The sequence below is a fragment of the Peromyscus californicus genome, unplaced genomic scaffold, assembly GCF_007827085.1.
Source record: "Peromyscus californicus insignis strain IS unplaced genomic scaffold, ASM782708v3 Scaffold_17__1_contigs__length_78620276, whole genome shotgun sequence".
Lineage (NCBI taxonomy): Eukaryota > Metazoa > Chordata > Mammalia > Rodentia > Cricetidae > Peromyscus > Peromyscus californicus.
The window spans coordinates 12,483,578-12,504,357 of record NW_026294469.1 but is presented as its reverse complement, the minus strand read 5'-3'; the positions used below and the strand labels follow the sequence as shown (position 1 = coordinate 12,504,357).

The following is a 20,780-nucleotide window of genomic DNA, read 5'->3' as shown; positions in this document are numbered from 1 at the left end:
CCACACCTCACTAAAAACATCCTGGCCTAATCTAAACTGTTTAGGGATCCTTAGGTCTTTCTGAAGCCATTCTTCCAACTCACCTTCACAGCCTCAGTGTCCTCACCTGATAGCTGCACCTCCCAGGTACAGCTAGACCTCACTGCCTTCTCTGCTTTGTGTACTGGGGACAAGGAAGATCCTGAGGAGAAAGAGCATGAACTTGGAGTTGTATTATCTGCTCTTCAGATGCTAATTCCCATGATTGTACTTGGAGGAAGTTAGATTGGTCTGGGTCTTGCCTTTGATCTTGAGTTTCAGGTATAGGAACTGGGGATAAATGCCACTGTTTGAAGCTTTATTGTAAGAGTTAATGATTACATATATGGAAAGTTGGGCATTATAAGTGATCAGTACTATTGATGACATATATTGCTGCCTCTACTTAGAACATCATCCATGATTCTTTGCTTGATACATATATATCCCTGATTCTTTCTAGGCCCCTCTACTTTATTACCCTGTAATTAGTTCCTTTAGATCCCCATCACAGGATGCATACAACACCATTGTAGCCTAAGTTCATGGTGACAGGCTTTTCCATCTCAGGACAGGACGTCTGACTTTTAAACATTATATCATTAGTGCTTAGCAGAGCCTCATACATAAATAAATATCAAATTAACATTGGTTGAATAATTACTGAATTATATATATCCTATTCCTACTGCAAAAAACTGGGATTGGCTTATGGCCAAATGAATTCAACTTCACAAAAAAAGCCTTTCAAGAGACTGAAAATACAGCTCAGTAGTAGCACATCTGCCTTACAGGTGTCAGGCCCTGGGCTCAGTAACCTGCAATCCATATACCTAAGAGTCTGTCAGTCAAGAGTACCAGCAATCACAGATGGTTCAAGGTTGGACCATTAGAGGAGAGAAGATTGAATTCACAGTTTATAGACTCACAGCCAAGAAGCAGAAAACTTGCAGAAGAAGGTACAGTAAGCCAGGACTAATAGCATGAAGTGGTGGCTTGATGTAGTAAGAGGAGATTCTTCAAGAACTCTGTAGAGAGAAGGATCTGTGGGGAGGACCTCCCTATAGCAATGGTCAAAGGATACAGCCTGCACTGGCCACATAGGGAAGGGATGGGGATCAGATTCACTTTCTTTTTTATTGACTTCACTATTGTGGCTCCCAAACCATCAGAAAGAAGAGGGTCTCCTCTTTTGCCTTCTGAATCTTTCAGGCCTGAAGTTTAGATGGATATAAACCCTCTTCTCTGTGTCTGTATGAATGTGTGAGTGTGTGTGTGTGTGTGTGTGTGTGTGTGTGTGTGTGTGTGTGTGTCTGTGTCTGTGTGTCTGTGTCTGTGTCTGTGTATGTCTCTGTGTGTAGTGAGGTGAGGGGCCAGTGTGGTACAGCATAGAATTACAGGCTAATGCAATGTGTGTGTGTGGGGGGGGTCAGCAAGGGAAGCACTTGGACTAAAGTTTCAAATTTGGGTTAATGAGGAAGTACCTGCATGGAGGAGAGTCTTGATAGACAGCTGGTTAGGACAAGGAAGGAGCCTAAATGAGGTGGGTGAGTAGGTGGGCCTTGTCTTCAAGTTAGGGCTTGAATTTGATGAGAACTCATCCACACAGGGGAGGTTACCTGGCCTATATAGAACAATGGCTGCCTATATGGGGATGATGTCAATATTTAAATATATTAAGTATAATAGAAGCCAGTTTCTTGCTATCAGAGAAGAGAGACAGCCTGAAAGAGTAACACTAGAGTAAACTACAAGGTATTAGGTCAGTTTGAATTCATGCTTTACAAGACAGAAAGCTGTATCTGGAGATAGATGTAGATGTGGATTTTGTACTGGTTACACACCAGATTCATAACTCTCTACATGATACTCCTTGAAGCCTATACAGAGTTAAAGAGCTGTTCCCACATGTGTGTAGGCACATATGTATTTTGTTCCTATATGTATTGTCCAAATCAGTCCTAGAGCTGGAAGAAGCAATACCCCAACTGTGAAAAGCACCCTGTCATGAAATCTGGATTTCCGGATTCCATCCCGCAGTAAAGGAAATCCTGGTTTCTTGATGACAGGGTTCATCCTGGACTGGTACCAAGAATGTACAAAATGAAATCACACCACCTTGACCTTGATGTGCTTCATAGTAAGGAAGAGCTCAAATAATAACAGGGACATGTTTGTGAGTACAGGAGCCCCCTTTAATGGTCTCCTATTGCCCGGATGTGGGATAATTTCAGCCTAATAACCTATTAAAAACAGAAAGCCACGAAGTTGTGCAAATATAAATTAGTAACTGGGATGTTTGAAGAGCAACAGGATATTTACATGGCTAAAATTAACTTCCTCAAAATACTATTTGATTTCAAAGAAGGAAGCAGTAAGTTTTTCATTCGGGAAACTGGGCAGCAGCATGCAAGAACACAGATTGATTTATTGTCCCCTTCCCAAGGACTGTAATACCAGCCCAGATTGGCTTACAGTCTTCAAAGGTGTCACATTGCAGACAGCGGAGAGCAGCAGCAACATTCAACATACTTACAGATCTGTATGTGGTCTTGTTGATCAAAGAGATCTCACTGGGACTCCTGGCCAAATATGGCTGGAGCTCAAATCACAAAGAAACCATCACATCTAACCTGCTTACACTAGGTCTATGAGAAGGAAGTCCTCATTTCTGTATTTTCATCATACATACTGTGTGTCCAGCTCCCACTAGCCTTATCATTCATCTTCCTCACCTCTCACTAGTTATCTTCCTCTGCCCAACAGTCCTCTTTCTGCCTTGCCATCACATATATTCCATTAACTCTAATATCCTAACACACTGAGTGGGAAGAAGAGTAATCCACCAGCTTAGAAACACTGTGAAATGCACTTTCTAAGGGTTTATGGTCATTTTAGAAACTGGATGATGAGGAGGAGAAGGAAGAAAGGAAGGAAGAGAATGAAGAAAGGAGGAAGACACAGAGGGGTCTAAAGGCGAAGACAGAGAAGAAGGTAAGGAAGAGAGGGAGGAAGGGAATGTAACAATCCCTGAAGACTGCAGTGTTCCTTCTAAGGTTTAGTTATGGAGCCAATCAGACTAAATGGCGGTGGAGGCATGGATCTAAAGGACAAAGCAAAGATACCCTCCTTACTTCTGAGATAGAATAGAAAGCCAGGGAAAGTACAGGGGTATGAGAAAGACCAAGGTTGGACTCATTCAGGGTAGTATGGCTGTAAACTGCATATGAGAAGGGAGAGGAACCCTCTTAACCCAGAATCCAATAGAAGCCTCTAACCAGCTGAAACAAGAACTCTAGCACAATTAAAACCTGTTGCAAAGGCTGCCCACACAGAGATAATATTCCCTTCATATATGGATATTGTTTTAAAGTGGCAATGACAGAGCCTTAAGTCTTGAAGGTATATGATCTTAGGTGGGGCCCCATTCCTCCATAGAGGTGGCCTGAGGATCTCAAACTTAATTTTGTTTACAGTAAAGGTAGTATACTAGCTTCCAGGATCTCTTTTATCTTATCAGTTATTCAGGAATTATCCAGTAATAAGATAGCAGTCAAACTCCCCCACAATCCTGTATATGCCTATTTATGACTAGTAAAAACAATAAGCAGGGAATCTCTTTCAAGTCCTGCTTTGTTCTGAGCACAGCCTTTCCTCCCAAGCCTCCTGCTTAAACCTATATTAAGGTATGCTTAAGACAATTTCCAACTCTTCTTCAAAAACTAGCTAGTTCTGAAATCATGGCAGAGTTCAAGTCACAAATCTTAATTTGTCCAGAGTCAAAGTCCTTAAAACTCTAGGGGGAATTCTTCAGGCTACTGGGGATAAGAGTGGGGAGCTGTGCCTCCTTTACCTGTACTTAAAAATGCTAATAGTCCCTAGTCTCCACCTCTTATATTTCTGTCCTCTGCCTAAAAGTAATCTCCACATTGAAAAGGTTCTCTGTGCCCCATGCCTCCCCTTACTCTTTCTTAAGTACATCCTTCAATATGCAGGTTACCCTGTGGTGACTATGACACCTCCCCACCTCATCAAATCGCAGAGCTGACATAAATAATTCTATCAGCTTAACCTACTTCATCATCTATAGTCTCAAGCTGAAGGCAGCACCCCTTTCATACAGAGGAAGTGTCTTAATCCAATGTGTTACAAAAGCAAACTCAATCTACCCTCTCTTCTGAGGGTATGGCTAGTTACCTAGCAAACATCTATTCATTCCTGCAGTGTACTCTCTAACAAAATTTCTTAGAAACGTAACTTCAAAAAAGTGTCTCTGACCCTAACACAAGTATACAACTTTATGGCAACAGCAGTGAAAACACTGTTCCAAGGGCAAGACCTCATTGACACAAGCCTGTCTTTGTCTTCCATTCCATCAGCCTCAGTCATGGCTGGATAAGAGATCAAGTGGCCTCAGCAGCAACTGTGAGTGTGAATCTTGGGGCTTTGTTCTAAATACCGGGACAGGGGCTGGAGAGATGGCTCAGAGGTTAAGAGCACTGGCTGTTCTTCCAAAGGTCCTGAGTTCAATTCCCAGCAACCACATGGTGGCTGAAAACCATCTGTAATGAGATCTGGTTCCCTCTTTGAGCCTACAGGGATACATGCAGGCAGAACACTGTATACATAATAAATAAATAAATCTTTTTAAAAAAATACTGGGATAGATGTATTTTTTTCCCCATGAAGGTGTGACAAGAGGTAAACACCTATTTTTAAAAATTCAGATAGTGATTCTGTCACAAAGGGACTTATATTTAAAACATCAACTTTCTTACAAAATTCACTTAGTCAAATAATGCAATGGTTCCTTTACAATAACTGAATCCCAAGATAAACAACCAAAAACATGCCTTAATACATGAACCCCTATTATCTTACATACCTAAACCAATAAATCCCCTTAAGGCTTAAGTCAGTTTAGATGGATTTTCTGTTACTTGCTATATAATATGTGAAGAGTAAATTCAATGTCAACTGCTGTGGGATAATGCTTTGGTACACTGGTTTAATAAAACACTGATTGGCCAGTAGCCAGGCAGAATACGCAGACAAGGAGAATTTTGAGAAGAGAAATGCTGAGTCAGGAGATGCCAGCCCTGCTGTCCAGGGAGCAGCACGTAATGGCACACAGGTAAAGCCACGGAACACATGGCGACATATAGATTAACAGAAATGGGCTGAATTTAAGTGTTAAGATCTAGTCAGTGGTAGGCCTTGAGCTAATGGCCGAGCAGTTTTAATTAATATAAGCCTCTGTGTGTTTACTTGGGTCTGAGAGGCTGTGGACCAGGAAAACTTCAGCTATAGTCAACTACATATAACAAAGTAATAAAACAATTAGAAATAAATAAATTATGATTGGAGACGAACAGTCCTATGAACAGAGTTGCGAAAAGGCAGAAGAGCAGGAGGTTGTAGAGGTTGGCTTCATGGGAGCTAACGGTGGCAAGACAAAAGGGGATATATAGATTTTTATATTTAAGGATGCAATCATGTAATGAACTCCAAGGTTAGGGATCCTACAGGGTTGTTTTGGGCTGGTAAGGAGGCAGAAACTTGGAAAATTCAGGAAAGCAAAACATGAGCAATTAGGAATTTCAAACTTTGGGTAGGAGTCTTCGCCCAATAAAACGCCCAGGGATTCCATGTAATTATAGACTCTCCCAAGGGCTCAAATAAACTGATGCAATCATATTGCATTCTCCTTCCTTCCTCACTCATTCTAGTCTAGGAAACTGGTATTTGTAGCAATCTGGAAACTTTTAAGCTAAAGTCAGAGATCAGTACCATAGGCAGCTTGTATCAAGTCAGCCACACATTATTCTTCCAGGTGACAATATCAAGCCCACTTTGTTCAGAGGAGACAGGAACTACTTTTTGTAGTGTAATAGAGGGAGAAATGGGGAATGAGAGGAGAAGAAAGAAAGAGGAAGAGAGAAGGGGAGAGAAGAGAAAATACGGTCCAAATTTCTTTTTTCCAAATGCTGACAAGGCCAATAGTGGGCTATGTCCTTCCAAATTCCCAAAGCTAAAATCTTAGTTGTTTTCTGCCCCTTCAAGAACCCCACACCACAGACAATCTGCTATTGGACCTACTGTGGTGAAAATAAGTATAGAATTCTGTGGTTTCTTTATATTTCCGAGGCTAATTCCCAAGGTCAGACCACCATTTCTTATCTAAACAACTGCAACCCAGTTCCCCTTTGTCTCACTTGTCCTATCCATCACTCACAGGGCTATTGGCTCCTGAGAAAAAATAAGCATTGCATGTTTATTAACCCTCTCATCCTCTTCTGTGTCTAGGCACTAATTATATGTGTGCATCAGTTCTCATTTGAAAAAATCGTTGATGGTTTCTACTGGTTTCACACAAAGTTCCAAGAATCTATTTAGCCTGAAACCAGGTCTTAAAGTTTGCAGGGCAAGGTTCCTTTCTTCATAGTATTCTAGAATTCCTCCCAATGTCAGTCATACAGAGGACTGAATCTACTGGAAAGTCATGTGGGCAGTTTGCAAATGCCAAGTTCTCCTTCTGGAAGATGCTCTTTACGTTAAAAGCACTTTTCAGTGCTTTCGGGCTTCACTTCACCCTTCTTCCCCACTACAGTTTTCTCTAATACTGCATTTGGGTTAACTGCTTTCATTTTCAATGACTGTACAGGACTTTATGCTTCTGTTTTTACACTTACATGCCCCAGTCATCTTGCTAAATTTGGTGTAGACCTACACATCCATTAATCTTACTCCTTAATTACAAAGAAAGGGCACTGCATTGCAATGTGAGGTTTTCTGCTCTCTTATGCCTACCCACACAGCTAACTCACACACTCCCTGCATTCATCAAGTAGACAACACTCAATGCATGCTCTGTAAATATTTCTTGAATAAATAATCTCCCAAAGGGATAAATGTTATTCACGAGTGGGTATTGTGCCAAATTCATTTATATTTCTTTCTTACAGTAGCTAGGAAATAAATGGAGTAATATAAACTGCTGTAGCTTGAATAAAATATCAGGCTCACACCATGGTCTCTTGGGTTAGTGAATCTTTGGCTAAATCTAGGACAATTTGTTATTTCTTCATTTCACTAGTACTTACTGTGTATGTGGTGTATGCTACACCTTAGTGTAAACAATATAAATCACATACATGTCCAAATGGAGAAAACAACTGTGTATGCTAAAAATGAATCTCCAAAGGTTCTTCTTGACTCCTGAATTCCATTTTCAATCAAACAAACAAATAAAATGACTATCCATGGCTCATCCCTATAAGTTCTTTCAAAGGTTATGAATCAAAACGGAAATCATATATTTTTGAGGGGGACGAAAAGATAGAGAAAGAGGGCCAGAAAGAAGAGTAGGGTGAAGAGGAGGAACAGCAGGAGGGATAGTGAAAGAACAAGGATAGTGATGACTATATTTTCTTCATTTTTTTATTTCAGTGCCAATCCCCCTCAGAACTTAAATAGTACACTGATTATTCCTGCTTTCATGTTTCCCATGTTTGGCATTCCTTTCCAGTAATCAGAAATTACTTTCTTAAAAACCAGTGCTCTTAAAATGAAATGAGATGGAAGGGAGACTCTTCGGGAAGAGGAAGTTGACCAGCACTAGGTGGGGTCAAGGATTCCACAGATGACAAGGGCATGGATATGATAAATGCTATTATACACATGTATAGAAATTTAATAAGGGAAATCATCATTTTATACAATCACTATACACTAATAATGAGGGGAGAAATGTCACCTAACAAAGACAATTACATGGGAAAGTCTTCAAAAGCAATGGTATTTCTAGATTGTACTCTACTCAAAAGACCTCGGCTTTGACTGCAGGTAGCTGAGGACAAGGCTCAGTCACTTCAGCTCAATACTAAAGGAATTCTCCAAAGTCTATTTCTAGTGTCTTTACAAAGTTTACAAAGTCTACTGTTCTTCTAATAACAGAGACTCCCACTGGTTAACTCTTAATTTCTTAATTCTGTATCTCTGTTATGGAAATTTTTCTACCCATTTTGTTCCAATTCTGTCTATATCTGCAGGTTAAAGAAATACTCTTACATTTGTCTCTGATACTTCCATTTGCATTTGTGCTTAGAAAGGCACTGTGATCTTCTATTAGTCTAAGCTTGTCCATTTCTCCTCACATTTTAGCAATCTGTAAAAAGTACATGCACCCAAGCACAGTGTATTTAATCATTCATGACATGAGCATTGATTAATCGTTTATGTCTACTATCTTAAAGCATCTAAAATATACTGGAGTCACAATAAAAGATGATGATTTTTTTGTTCAGCAGTGGCAAACCCCCCAATGACATGTATCTGAAGGCAAATTAATCTTTTCAAAAAGAAGAATATATTAAAGAGATATGTAGGAATTTTAACAAGCTATTAGTTATCAAAATGAAATTTATATGAAAAGAGGTGGGCAAGTCAGTAGAAAACTAAACCATATAGAAAGCTGTCAAAATAATTCAGAAAGGTGTAGAAGTATAGAATCAGTGTTGCCTAATTCAGTTCACAAATGGACCTATCTGTTCAAAATATAAATTCTGAAGTACACATACATTAGTTAAATATATGAACTGAAAAATGCAGCATCAGAATTTACTGAAATAAGAATTACAGAACAATGGATATATTATGCCAATAAAAAAGAATCACAGAAAATATATTTTCAAGATAGAATTTAATAATTTTTTGACATATAACAAAAATTCATGGAGTTTTTTCCTTCTCTTCCCTTACAGAACAGTTTAGAAGTTGATTGATGCCTCCTTTTACAAGCCTATATTTGTATTTCTTTAGTTTAGAAGCTTTCTAAAAATATATTTAGGGCATCTCTAGTTATAGCAAAAAGATTAAAGGTGATTATTTATAGGCACCATATTCTTGATGATGGGCACTCAGAAGGAAAATGCAAACACAAATTTTAAATGTCATTTGGAAAGAGTTAGAATAAAAGCATTAACATAATTTCTCAGAAACCCTGTTTTTTTTATTACCAAATTTCAATATTCCTTCTAGGCAAAGGAGCAGCTACTTCAAAGATTTATTTGATAGTAGAATGTTTGATTTTTCTCTTTTCCTTTCCCAATGTGGGTAGGCCAAGTTTTCATTCTACTATAGTGTACTGTGATTTGAATTTTGAGTAGGCTCATTACTAAGAATTTTAAAAATAATAGTTTCATTTTGGCAGACTAAAGGACTAGACCAACAGCAGCAGTAACTGAACAGAATAAATAAATTATATACTACATTTTGTAAAGCGGTCCACTCAGACACCAGTCGCCTTGACAACAGACTACACTGTATGATGGGGACTGGCATGGAAGGTGCAGAGCTCCACTTACCTGCCTGTCCACTTCTGGGAGCAGAAGCAGGAGATACTGCTGAAAATGCTGTGGGAAGGAAGCAAAGGTGTGCTTGTTTATTAATGCCCTCAGGTTAGTGTTGACGAGAATCGATCCGGGGGTCTCTATGTCAATGTCCTCAGCTTTGGTCCATTTCAAGTGTCCTGTGATGAATAAAGGAAGAGGTGATTTCCAGAGAAGAAATAAAAAAAAAACCTTTATTATTAAGGTTTATATCTATCTTAGCTATATTTCAATCAATAACTATTTAATTAAATTAGCATCAGGTCCTGATTTTAAAAGCCTTGTAATTATGAATGTCTTTTTATTTGGTTTTATTTTTCTGAAACAAGGTCTTACAGTGCAATCCAGGCATGCCTGGAGCTCACTGCCAATTCACGCTAGCCTTGAACTTGAGGCTATCATCATCCTTAAGGCTCCTGTGTATGTGGTACAGGTAATTATAAATTGGAAATTGATTAGAATTTTCAAAACATTTAGCAGCATAAATGAACAAAAAAATTATGGTCTCTAAAACTCAACTCTAATGATAGCAACACCTCATTAATTTAATTTATTTATTTTGTAGTACTGGGCATCGAAGACAGGAGTCTTGAATATGCTCAGCAAATGCTCTCCAGCTGAGCTACATCCCTGCTCAGTACTCCTCATTTTAATAAGCAGACAACAGCAACAGCAGTTGTGCACTCCCACCGTGTTTCAAACAGTAAGCACAGATAATCTTACAGAATTTCCTTGAATGGAGTTTTTGAGAATGATAATTTGAGAAGCAAATGCTGATAAAAATTCCAGATGCAAGATCTGAGGGGTAAATATACATTTCCAGACCATTCCACAATTCAAGGCATCCTGGTGTCCAGTGGAATCTGTAAATAGACTCCATAACTGGAAATCACAACAAATGAAACAACAGTCTATTATAAGGTCCTGTCAGCTGATATGTACAACAGAAGAAGGAATTGCTGGGTACTTGAGCTACCTGTGATTATAGAGTATACATCTAGTCCCATGCCTGTTCTGTTGAATAAAGTTTTGCTAAGACCCAGTCATTCCTGGTAGTTTCTGGACTGCTCTGGTCTGCTTTTGCAACATGCTGCACAGTGGAAGAGCTGTAGCAGAAATCTAGTACACCATAAAACCTCTACTACTTACTTTCTGGTCCTTTACAGAAAACAAGCAAACAAACAATGCGCTGATCTTTGTTTTAAATGATTAAACACAAAGGAAAGACTAAAGACAAAAATGCAAGGCGTGTCAGTCAGTTGTGAGCCTCCCTGTTAATCACTACTGCCAAAAGAAGCTTCTCTCAAAAGGGCTGAGAACAGAAATAATCTATGGGTATAAAGACAAGCATTCAGGAGGCAGTAGAAGATTAAGTTCATTTATCAGAACAATAGTAGTACATTCTCCCAGCCATGGGGGATTGGACCAACTTACAATACCAGGTGTGAATTCTGTCTTGTGGAGTGGGCTGAGAAGTTATCAACAACTGATCGCTTTTGAGGAGAAAGTTTTTTGTTTTATTTTGTTTTGTTCTGTTTTATTCAATTTAAACCATTGATAGGCTTCCCATGTTCTCATGGATGGCCCTACATCCATGTGAACGTAGGCAACAAAAGAGCATATGAATTTGGGATGGAAAAGTGGTGGTGGTGGTATATGGGACAAGTTGGAAGGAGGGATTTGAATGGATTTGATCAAACTATGATACACATATTGAAATTCCCAAACAATAAATTAAAAGCAAAGAACTACAGGGACTGCTACACATGGTCAGAATGCCTATCTACATTGCTTTAGAATGAGAGAGGCTGAGGACGGCAGAAAGTGATGTCTGAAATCTTTGAGGGAAATATTCTTAATATAAGGGCTCTCAGCTAAAGTAGAACACCAAATCTCATGAAAAATATGTACTCGTTCCCAGTTCCATCTAAGTTGAAACCTGTCCAAACATCAGAAATAAAAATTCTCTGCAGCCATCTTGTACAAGAACTAGTCATAAGGAAGAGCGATGAGATGAACAGAAAGTCTCTAATAGAGAACAGAGACAGCGTGCTATCTTCACAGGACCACGGGAAAAGAAGATCGACTTGGAACTGTGTTTCTCAAAATGGCAACATTCAAGGACATTTAAATATCCAGAACAGAAATCCTATTCCTAAGAATATCTTGCCGACAGAGCGACTACTGGATGTGATTGACCAATAATTTCTATCAAAGAAGGGAATGCACAACTGTAGCAGCAAAGGGGAACTAAAAGCCAAATAATCATGAGTGCGTCAATATAGACACTAATTTTAAGAAATATCACTAACGACTAACAGAAGTTAAAGCAAAGTGGAAATAAGTTATGTATATAGAAATGATGCACTTGAAATGAGAATATGTATAAAACACGGGCAATGAGAGTAAGTTTTATTAAAACTCTACAGGTAGCCATAGAAGAACATAAAAGGAATAAATTTCCAAAATAATAAACAGAAGAAAAACATCAAATGGCAGGCACTGAAGAAGAGGAAAGAAAACTAAAATTAAGTCCAAGAAAATCACAACAAACATAACCAAAATTTTATATGAGATTTAAAATGTAAAAAGTCCAGATATCTATTGCTTTCAAGAGATAAAAATTCACCTAGATAAGCCGAAAAATACTAATAACAGATTGAAAACAACAAAAATAAACAACACCATATTGACTTAGCCAAGAAAGAACAAACATAGGAAACATTGCTGAGAATGGAACTGGCCATCCATTGCATGTGTAAGGAATGATCTGAGCCTCCGAATAAACAGGACAGGTTCAAAACATGCAGCTGAGAGAAGTAAGAAAACAAACTGTCATTACAATGGTAGGAGAGGTCTCAACAGACACGGATAAAAACTAACATATCAAATTAAAAAGTAACTTTAAACACACAGAATGCTTTCATAAATCAACACCTATACTCATGCAATAAACTGAAGCCAGTGAACCGCACTAAGCTATCAGAGGCAGGCACTGCACTGTCACTCGAGGGCTAGCAAGGAAATCCACCACAACTGACCAGTGAGTCTCCATAAATACTGTAGCACTGACATAAACCCCCAGTGCTTTCTCCAATGGAAAAGGTTTACTTTAAGCTTCACAACAGAAGGCCAGCAACCCTTCGAGCCCCCCACATCTAGTACATGTTTCTCAGAAGTTGGGGAAAAATAATGCCAGCATTTATAGAATGCTGTGCTAATTGATTTTAAAATTAAATTGCCCATTTCAGTGTGGGAGGGGAGAAAGTTTGAACATTCAAGAGTTAAGAGCTCAAATCATGAATTTAATAAAATGAGCACTGAATAAAAACTCAACAAAGGAGCGGAGATCCATGTGGTAGAAAAGAATAATGATAGCTATCAATATTAAAAGGCTGTACTTTTTTAAATTAAGCTAACAAAATTAGAAATTCCTGAGAAGAAACTGTATAATCACAAACAGTAATGAAAAACATGGACACAGTTCTAGACACAGGACTGATTTAATGGGCAGATATAATTAAAAGCAGATTTTTTAATGAACAATACAGCATTGTGAATTTTTGACAATATTGCTGAATAAAGATAAACTGATTTTATTGTATGCACATATTCATGTGTGGGAGGGGGTAGGCATATATGAGGCTACACATTCACATGTATGCACATTTGTGGGGAAACTAGTGTTGACATGGGATGTCTTTCTCAATTGCTCTCCACCTCGTATTTGGGGGACAGTCTTTCACTGATGCTAGAGTATCAGCAACTGGCTAGGCTACATGACAGTGAGCCCCACAGATCCTTCTGGAAATGGGATTATAAGTGTATGCCTTCATGGACAGCTTTGTACATGAGCGTTAGAGATCAAACTCAAGTCCTCAGGCTGGTACAGGAAATACTTTATCTACTCAGCCAAATCCCCAAGCCCTAAAACTACTTTAAGTTTATACATTTCCGAAGTTAATTTTAAGATAGAAAAAGTTACACATAAAAAGTAACCAGTAGGCTTTCTCTCACATACAGTAAGCAAAATATAAATAGCTTAATAATTTACTTAATGTAGTGTAGGTAACTTTATCGTTATCCGAAACTCTCTTAATGAAAGGTGAGGAGGAGGAAGATGAGGAGGAATGAGGAGGAAGGGAGGGGAAAGGGAAGAAGGAAGAAGACAAGGAGAACCACTACCACCACCCTCTCCCCCGAGTGGCACACAGTCATTTATGACTAAACCAAATAAAGATGTATGCTCAAAATGTCCACCTAAGCAAAGCTATGTTTTATAATTCTGACAAAAAGACAGAACGGCTTAACTAAATTCGCTCTTATAGAGAACGTTTAATTCCATTTTAATTATCCTCACACATGTATTCTTAATTGGCTTAAGAACAATCCAATTATATATGATTGTCTTATCTCATTAAAGCTGGCACTGCACATCTCCCTACAGTGCCCACAGACGGAAAAGCATGAAGTCCTCTTAGTGTCAAATTCCCAGACACTTTGCCTGGAGGCCTGTGGCAGCAGAGGCAGGCAGAGAAGACAGGAGAAGCCACAGAAAGGCTCAGCACTACACACTAGAGGCTCCATTTTGTGATAAAAATCGGGGGCACGTGTCCAGCCACGGCCCTGGTAATTAGTCCCTTGCTTAGTGTGCTCAGAGAGTTCTGTGGTCACATCCCACTTGGGCACATGCATTTGTGGATCAGGAGGAGTGTGCTGGCTTAAAGACTCAGTTTCTGATGGCAACATGCACAAGTAAGGTGTCAAATGCACCAAGGAAGAGGGAAGAAACACACACACACACACACACACACACACACACACACACACACACACACACACACACACACACCCCAGGCAAACAAGAGGAAAGGCCCAAACAAGTAAGAGTTCACAATCAATTCTAGTATACCCCATGTCAAGAGACCCTCAAACAGGCTTGACAACAGGCATCTTTATCTGCTCAACCATCTTCAAGGCTCAGGTTGTTTTCACAGTTTTAGTAACTCTGGAGAGCTATAGACAGATCTGAAGGCAGTGTTTAACAGTGTTTCCATTTTCACGCGTTCCCCATCCCCTCTCTTTTTTTTAAGATATGTCCAATTGATAATCACTCAAAAATGGGAAATTCAGTTCTCTCCAATAGAGAGGGTATTAAGGCCACTGTTGGCCTTTCAGTAGATGGCCAACACAAACCAAATTTACCAGCAGGTTCTTGGGCTCCTCAAGTTCTGACAGGGCAATTTTTTTTTTAATCAACCTGACTTGCATATACACTATGGCATCCGTCTTTGTGTTTGTGGGGGATTCCTGTGTGTAAGAACATGTGTGTCTCTGTGTCTATGTATGCATCTTCAGCTTGTTCTTTGGATCTTTTCCTTCTGGTTGTTCTCTTTTTGTTTTGTCTTATTCCAATTAGTTTTTGCTTTATTTTATTTTAGCATTATTCTTTAAATGTCTGTTTGTTTTCTAAGTAGAGACAGAAAGGGTGTGGATCTGGATGGGAGAGGAGGTGGGGAAAATCTTGGAGGAGTTGGAGGAAGGAAAACCATAATCAAGATACAATGTATGAAAGAAATTTATTTTCAATAAAAAAAAAAAATTCTTCTGTTTCTTATTTATCCCCACTTTAAGAAAACTTAGTATTTTAGTTAAAACAGAGTCCTGGTATATATAATCTCTGGAAAAACAGATAATATTAAGCAATGCCAAACAACTTTTAAGAAACAACGAGGATATTTTGAATGACATACAGAATTATTATCCAATTTTCATTTTTATTTTTCTGCATGAATTTATTTTTCAAATATGGAACATTCTTTAAAACCAGCAGAATTTTAATTCTGTATTACAAAAAGATTAAACAAAAAAATTAATGTTGGAAGGAATCCCAGAAGTTGGGTTCAGTGAGGACATTATTAAAACTCCCTCAGAGACATCCATTAAAAGCTTGGGCTTGTTTAACAAGCACTTTTAAGCTCCTACTGTGTGACTGGGTAGAAGGCACAATTAACAACTGGTTTAGGTCAGTGACCCTGAATTTAAGTCACTTATATTTTAGCTGGGGTGGGGGAAGATATGTGAAATCACGAAACATGAAAGAAGAAGGGGGAAGAAACAGCGCAGAAGATAGTTAAGCCAGCTGAAATATCCCACAGAACACGACACTGGTAGATGAATGTGATCCCATCTTGGGGCACCCAAAGAGAATGTCAAGCCAGCTATCGAGGTGACAGTGACCACTGATCCAGGTTCACCGGCAGCAATAGTGATGGACCGCTACAATCCATGCTGTCAGTCCTGAGGAAGGCTGTGCATACGTGGGTGGAGGGTGAGTCAGTGCATGTGGGATAATTAGAAGTGACTTTTTATCCTGCTAGGGGAATCTTACCATGAAAATGAAAATTTAGGCTTATACCATGAAGTCTCCTTTTGACTGCTTTTAGCCTTGCTAATTGAAATTAGAAGAAACTTATGGTGTATGTTCTAATTTAGAATAATATCAGCACATAAGGACTGCTAACCATTCTGAAAGAAGGTAAAGTAAGTTCAAAGCAGTTCTGACACTAAAGTGTATCTAAGTCAGGTGGGAGAAACAGATGAGGGTGGTACCCCCCATCTGGCTTGGGTGGGCGGGGGGCATTCCTTCTTTCTGATTCTGTATTTATACATGCGTTCATTTAGAATGCTCTTCCCTAAAGACACAGTGTCATCCAGGGAGACAGAAGTCATTGAAAATGTACTCCTTATTTATCTTGACTGACTCACTAGCACATTCAATTGACATATTCTCTCCCTCATTTGTCCAATATTCTCTCAGCAGCTACCAAACGGAAGGGACACAAAAGGTGTGGGAGGATGACGAGGAAGGGCAGAACAATCTCTATTCTAGCAGACCCAACAGCACCATGACAAGAAGAATACCAAATATCCTGACTCTAACAGAACATTTTAAAAATCACTATCTGGGCCGGGAACATGACTCAGCAGGACAGGATGTTTGTCATCAGTCCTGAAGACCTGAGGCCAACCCCTAGGAACTGCATGGTAGAAGAGAACCAACTACCAGAAGTTGTCCTCTGACCTCCACATACATACCATAGCTTGTGTGCACCCACCCACCACCACCCAACAATTAAATACAATAAAAATATTTTAGATAATTTAAAAAGCTGGACGAGGTGGTTTGTCTGAAGATGGTCAGCCTGGGGGTTCTTTCCTCTCCTTCTTCTCATTTTTCATTTATACTGTTGGTGTCTATTAGAATGTTAGTGAGCACTGCCAACTTCATTTGCACAAACTAAGCCCCTCTGTTCAGTGGCTTGCTAGCTTCAGCAGTCACAGTTGCTTCCCGGTGATCACAGGCTGTTTCTACTTTAGACTTATTTTAAATCTCAACACTTCCTTCTTTTGCTTTATACAGTGTTTGCCAAGAGATCTTAAAAGTGCTACCTCTTTTTCCATGTGCAACTAGAGTGCCTGTACTTTAACACTTAGGCAGACACTTCAACTGATACAGACTGAGGTGGCTCCCCAGTCAAAACTGCAGCCATTGGATGCAGGGTAGCTCTGCCATTCCAAGTCTGCCTAAGATGAATGGTAGAATTGCAGATGCGCATGCCTTAGCCTGGATCTTAGCTGTGACGAAACCTTCTTAACCTTCTGGAGCTCAGACTTTTTTCTTTACTGAAAATGGAAATCATTTTACTGTATACAGCTAAAGAATTAAATGTGACAAATTATATCAAACGTTAACCAGATGAGTCCAACCAACAGGCACAGGATAGCTTTGAATGGAGCTCAACATGAAATCATAACGTCAATTAAAATATTATGAATGCAGTTCTTAAGTGTAAACTTTGTAGAGGACAATTCCCTGTCCCAGTCTTAAAAGGCTGACACATCTGGCCAACCAGTTCCTTAACCACGGACTATGATTCTCTGCATCCCTCCTAGAAAACAGCATCATTATTCCTCCTATTTTGTCCTTGCATGCAGCAAAATCATCTAAGAAACTACTCACAACATGTGAGATGGCCTGTGGTGTGCATGATTATCTAGAGAAGCTGCCTGTCACCCTGCCTTTCAGTTGACCCTCAAAGTAGAACAATAACAATAAGACAATAAACCCCAAAGCAATTCTTATTCTCTCTACTTCAGTATGGACCTCAAGGTGATGACCATAACACACAAGATTCCAATGGAAAAGATCCAAGACCTGGGGCTTCTGATAACACAGCATGACCCAAGCCAGGCATGCCAAGGATGATCATCCTAGATACTGTTCTTGTATGTCATTCATTTTGCTGAAGTTGTAGTGGATTAGTAATCAACTAATTAATTTCGAGATAATATCTTACTATGCACTATGGATCCCTGGCTGGCCTCGAACTCACAAAGATCTACTTGCCTCTGCTTCCTGAGTATGGGAATCAAAGTCATTCACCACTCAACCCAGCTTCATTTTTGTTTTGGGAGACAGTCTTGCTATGGAGCCATGGCTGGTTAGGTTTTCACTTGGACTTGAATTCCTGGCCTTGAACTCCCAAGTGCTAGGATTACAGAGGTGTGCCACCCTGCACGGATAGCACACTCCTTTTAATTAAATGTCACTGATCTTTAAATCAGACCTGGGCTTGTCCAGAGAAAGAACTAATACACGTGAGTGTACATGTGGCTCAGATATCATTCTGTATGTGTCATTCAGAATTTCCCATTTTAGGAATTACTTAAAACACTCAGACCAGAAAAACATATTAGTGTGTGTGTCTATATGATGATTACCCAACACACAGAGACACACTGGGGTTGTAGGAAATAGCTATAAAAGCCACAGAAACAATAGAAAATAAATAACCATGCCATATTAAAGAATTAAACTAAAAACTGCTACTCCTTTCCCACAAATCTTTTATCTAAGGATTTACCAGTCCTATCCCAATGCTTTTTAGTGAAAGTGTGTCCCAGATTTAGTAAATTTTCTAGCATACAGTAGGCAATAAATAAAACTATCAAACCAGTCAACAACTAGTTAAGATCTGGCTGAAATTTACCAAAAATAAAAATAAAATAAATAAATAAAAAAAGAGTACTACATTTCCAAGCATGTGGCAGGCAGAGTAAAAAAAAGTTCAGGTCAGTAAGTTCATGGTTTTTACTGACCACCATATCCAATATCCCTGTGAGTATGAGGGAGTTGTGGCAACATGGGGTGACATGGATTGTGCGCACGCGCGCGCGCACACACACACACACACACACACACACACACACACACACACACCCTCACACATTATATGGGTATACATGCACGTGTGTGCATGTACATGAAGAAGCAATGCCTTCTTCAATTGCTCTTCACTTTATCACTGAACATGCTGCTGCTCATTGATTGGCTAGACTGGATGACCAGCATGCTTGTGACATGCCTGTCTCTATCTCAACTCCCCATTAGTGCTAGGGTTACAGACATGCAAGACCATGAGTAGACCTCAGGTAGCCTCTGGGGATCTGAACTCAGGTCCTTAGCGTTTTGTGGAAGGCACTTTATCATACACTGAGATATTTAAGCACTACACTCAGCTCTCAAATATTCTAATGCTCTAGGTTATATCATCACTGTGTCTATTCAAAGGTGAAGTCAGTGGGCCCAGGTCCCTCAACAAGGTGTGTGGGGGGTTAGTTACAGGTGTCAGCTCAGGAAACACTCATGTTTGTCTTAATTCTCATACTTCAGTACACTCCTTACAGATCCTTACTAAAGCAAAAGCAAGCATCCAGAACAAAATCCACTGTTAATAGCAAGATCATTGGACAGTGTCCCCCACACCTCTCAGGAATTGTATACCATTTCTGTTTTGTAGACAGATACTACTGAATATTTCAAGCATCTCAAACAAAAACCAAGGCGGGGCAACCCTACTGCAGCAGACCCCATGACAACACATTCTCCAACTCAATACATCCTTCCAAAGAGCCTCATTTACCCAGAGTCTAGAATATCCTAATAAAGGGAGGCCACAATACAATACTGCATGCTAGACAGAATCCTGGATACAGAGGTAATTACTTGAATACACATTTCACATTAATTTTGCTATCTTTACCCTCTGCTTTATCCAATAACATTATATTTTGTTACAAGCTTGAGACTCAACTGAAACTACAATGCTTCCCAATTTAGCATTTCTTTTTGTTTAGATGAATGAAGGATATTTTCAGTTTTCTTGTTTAAGCACTAAAGAAAAAAAATCTGTTTTTTTAAAAGACATACATCTCTGAAATGTGAACTGGTACTCACCTAAACCAGACTTTTTTAAGCGTTTTAAGTGCTGACTTGTTTGTTTTCCAGTGGGAGATTTTTGCCCATGTTTCATTTCTTTATCTGAACTGTCTGCTTCCCCATTTTTAGACTCGGATCCTAAAAAAGGAAATAGTTATTATGCCATTATCTTTCTCTCCCTGTCCTTGACAAGAAACATCTAAAATTGTTTTAAGAACCACAGATATAATCTCCTTTTTCTTTTCCTGAGTTAATATACTACCTTAGCCACAATCTGATTCCCCTATTGGATATAAAGAGAAAAGGCCAATAAATCAATCAACCTGGACAAAAAGCAAGAGCAGATGGCCTAATAGCAGAGTTTGACATGCATTTACTGATCAAACAGCTTTTAAATGAAAGAGTTGGATCTTTGTAAAAACACATGAATAAGCTCCAACACTACCATGCCATTTAGAGACGATATCAGACAGAGAGAAGGATGAAGGAAGAAGGAAATGGAAGAAAAGGAAGGACCAGACCTTAATCACCAGCATTATACTGAAGCAGGAACAGAAAATGCAAACACTAATCCATAATGAATTCAACAGTTCACAGCTGATAAAGTGACAGGAGGCAAATTAGAAGAGCAGGTCAGGGCTTCACAGAGGTGACAGGGATGTCTCGAGAACACAGACACTCAAAGGATTCTAGGCTTTGCTGAAAATCAAATTCACACTCGAGAGAAAAACTACTTTCCATGGTGTTGCACACCAGCATGTGGTCCAGAACTCAAGTTCAACGTTCAAGAGAAAGCTAATGCAAGGACAGCAAACCCACCAGCATCAGGATCCATCTATCATACCTACTGACATTAGCAAATTAAGTCACTTGATGAAGAGGCTGGTGCCTTTAAAACATGACAATTGGGAAACACTCTACAGTTTTAAATTACTGAGAGAGTCGAAGATAGTTACACATCTATAATACAGATGCACATTATAGATATATGGACATATGTATAAAACTGAACCTCACATGAAAGTATCTTTTCAATTAAAAAAAAAAAATCAAGCCATCCTTCTCCATGAGGAAGCCTCCTCCGGGAAGGA

General features: G+C 39.2%; 1 protein-coding gene across 1 annotated transcript in view; it reads right to left on the bottom strand.

The window, feature by feature from the left end:
• The window catches only part of Asxl3 (ASXL transcriptional regulator 3), a 110,651-nt gene that overhangs the window by 57,492 nt on the left and 32,379 nt on the right, over nucleotides 1-20,780 (bottom strand). Inside the window, exons 5-6 of the mRNA XM_052741635.1 lie at nucleotides 19,708-19,827; nucleotides 9,384-9,547 (exon numbers count right to left, since the gene is read on the bottom strand). Coding sequence (XP_052597595.1) covers nucleotides 9,384-9,547; nucleotides 19,708-19,827 — 284 coding nt within the window. The remainder of the gene's footprint in view (nucleotides 1-9,383; nucleotides 9,548-19,707; nucleotides 19,828-20,780) is intronic.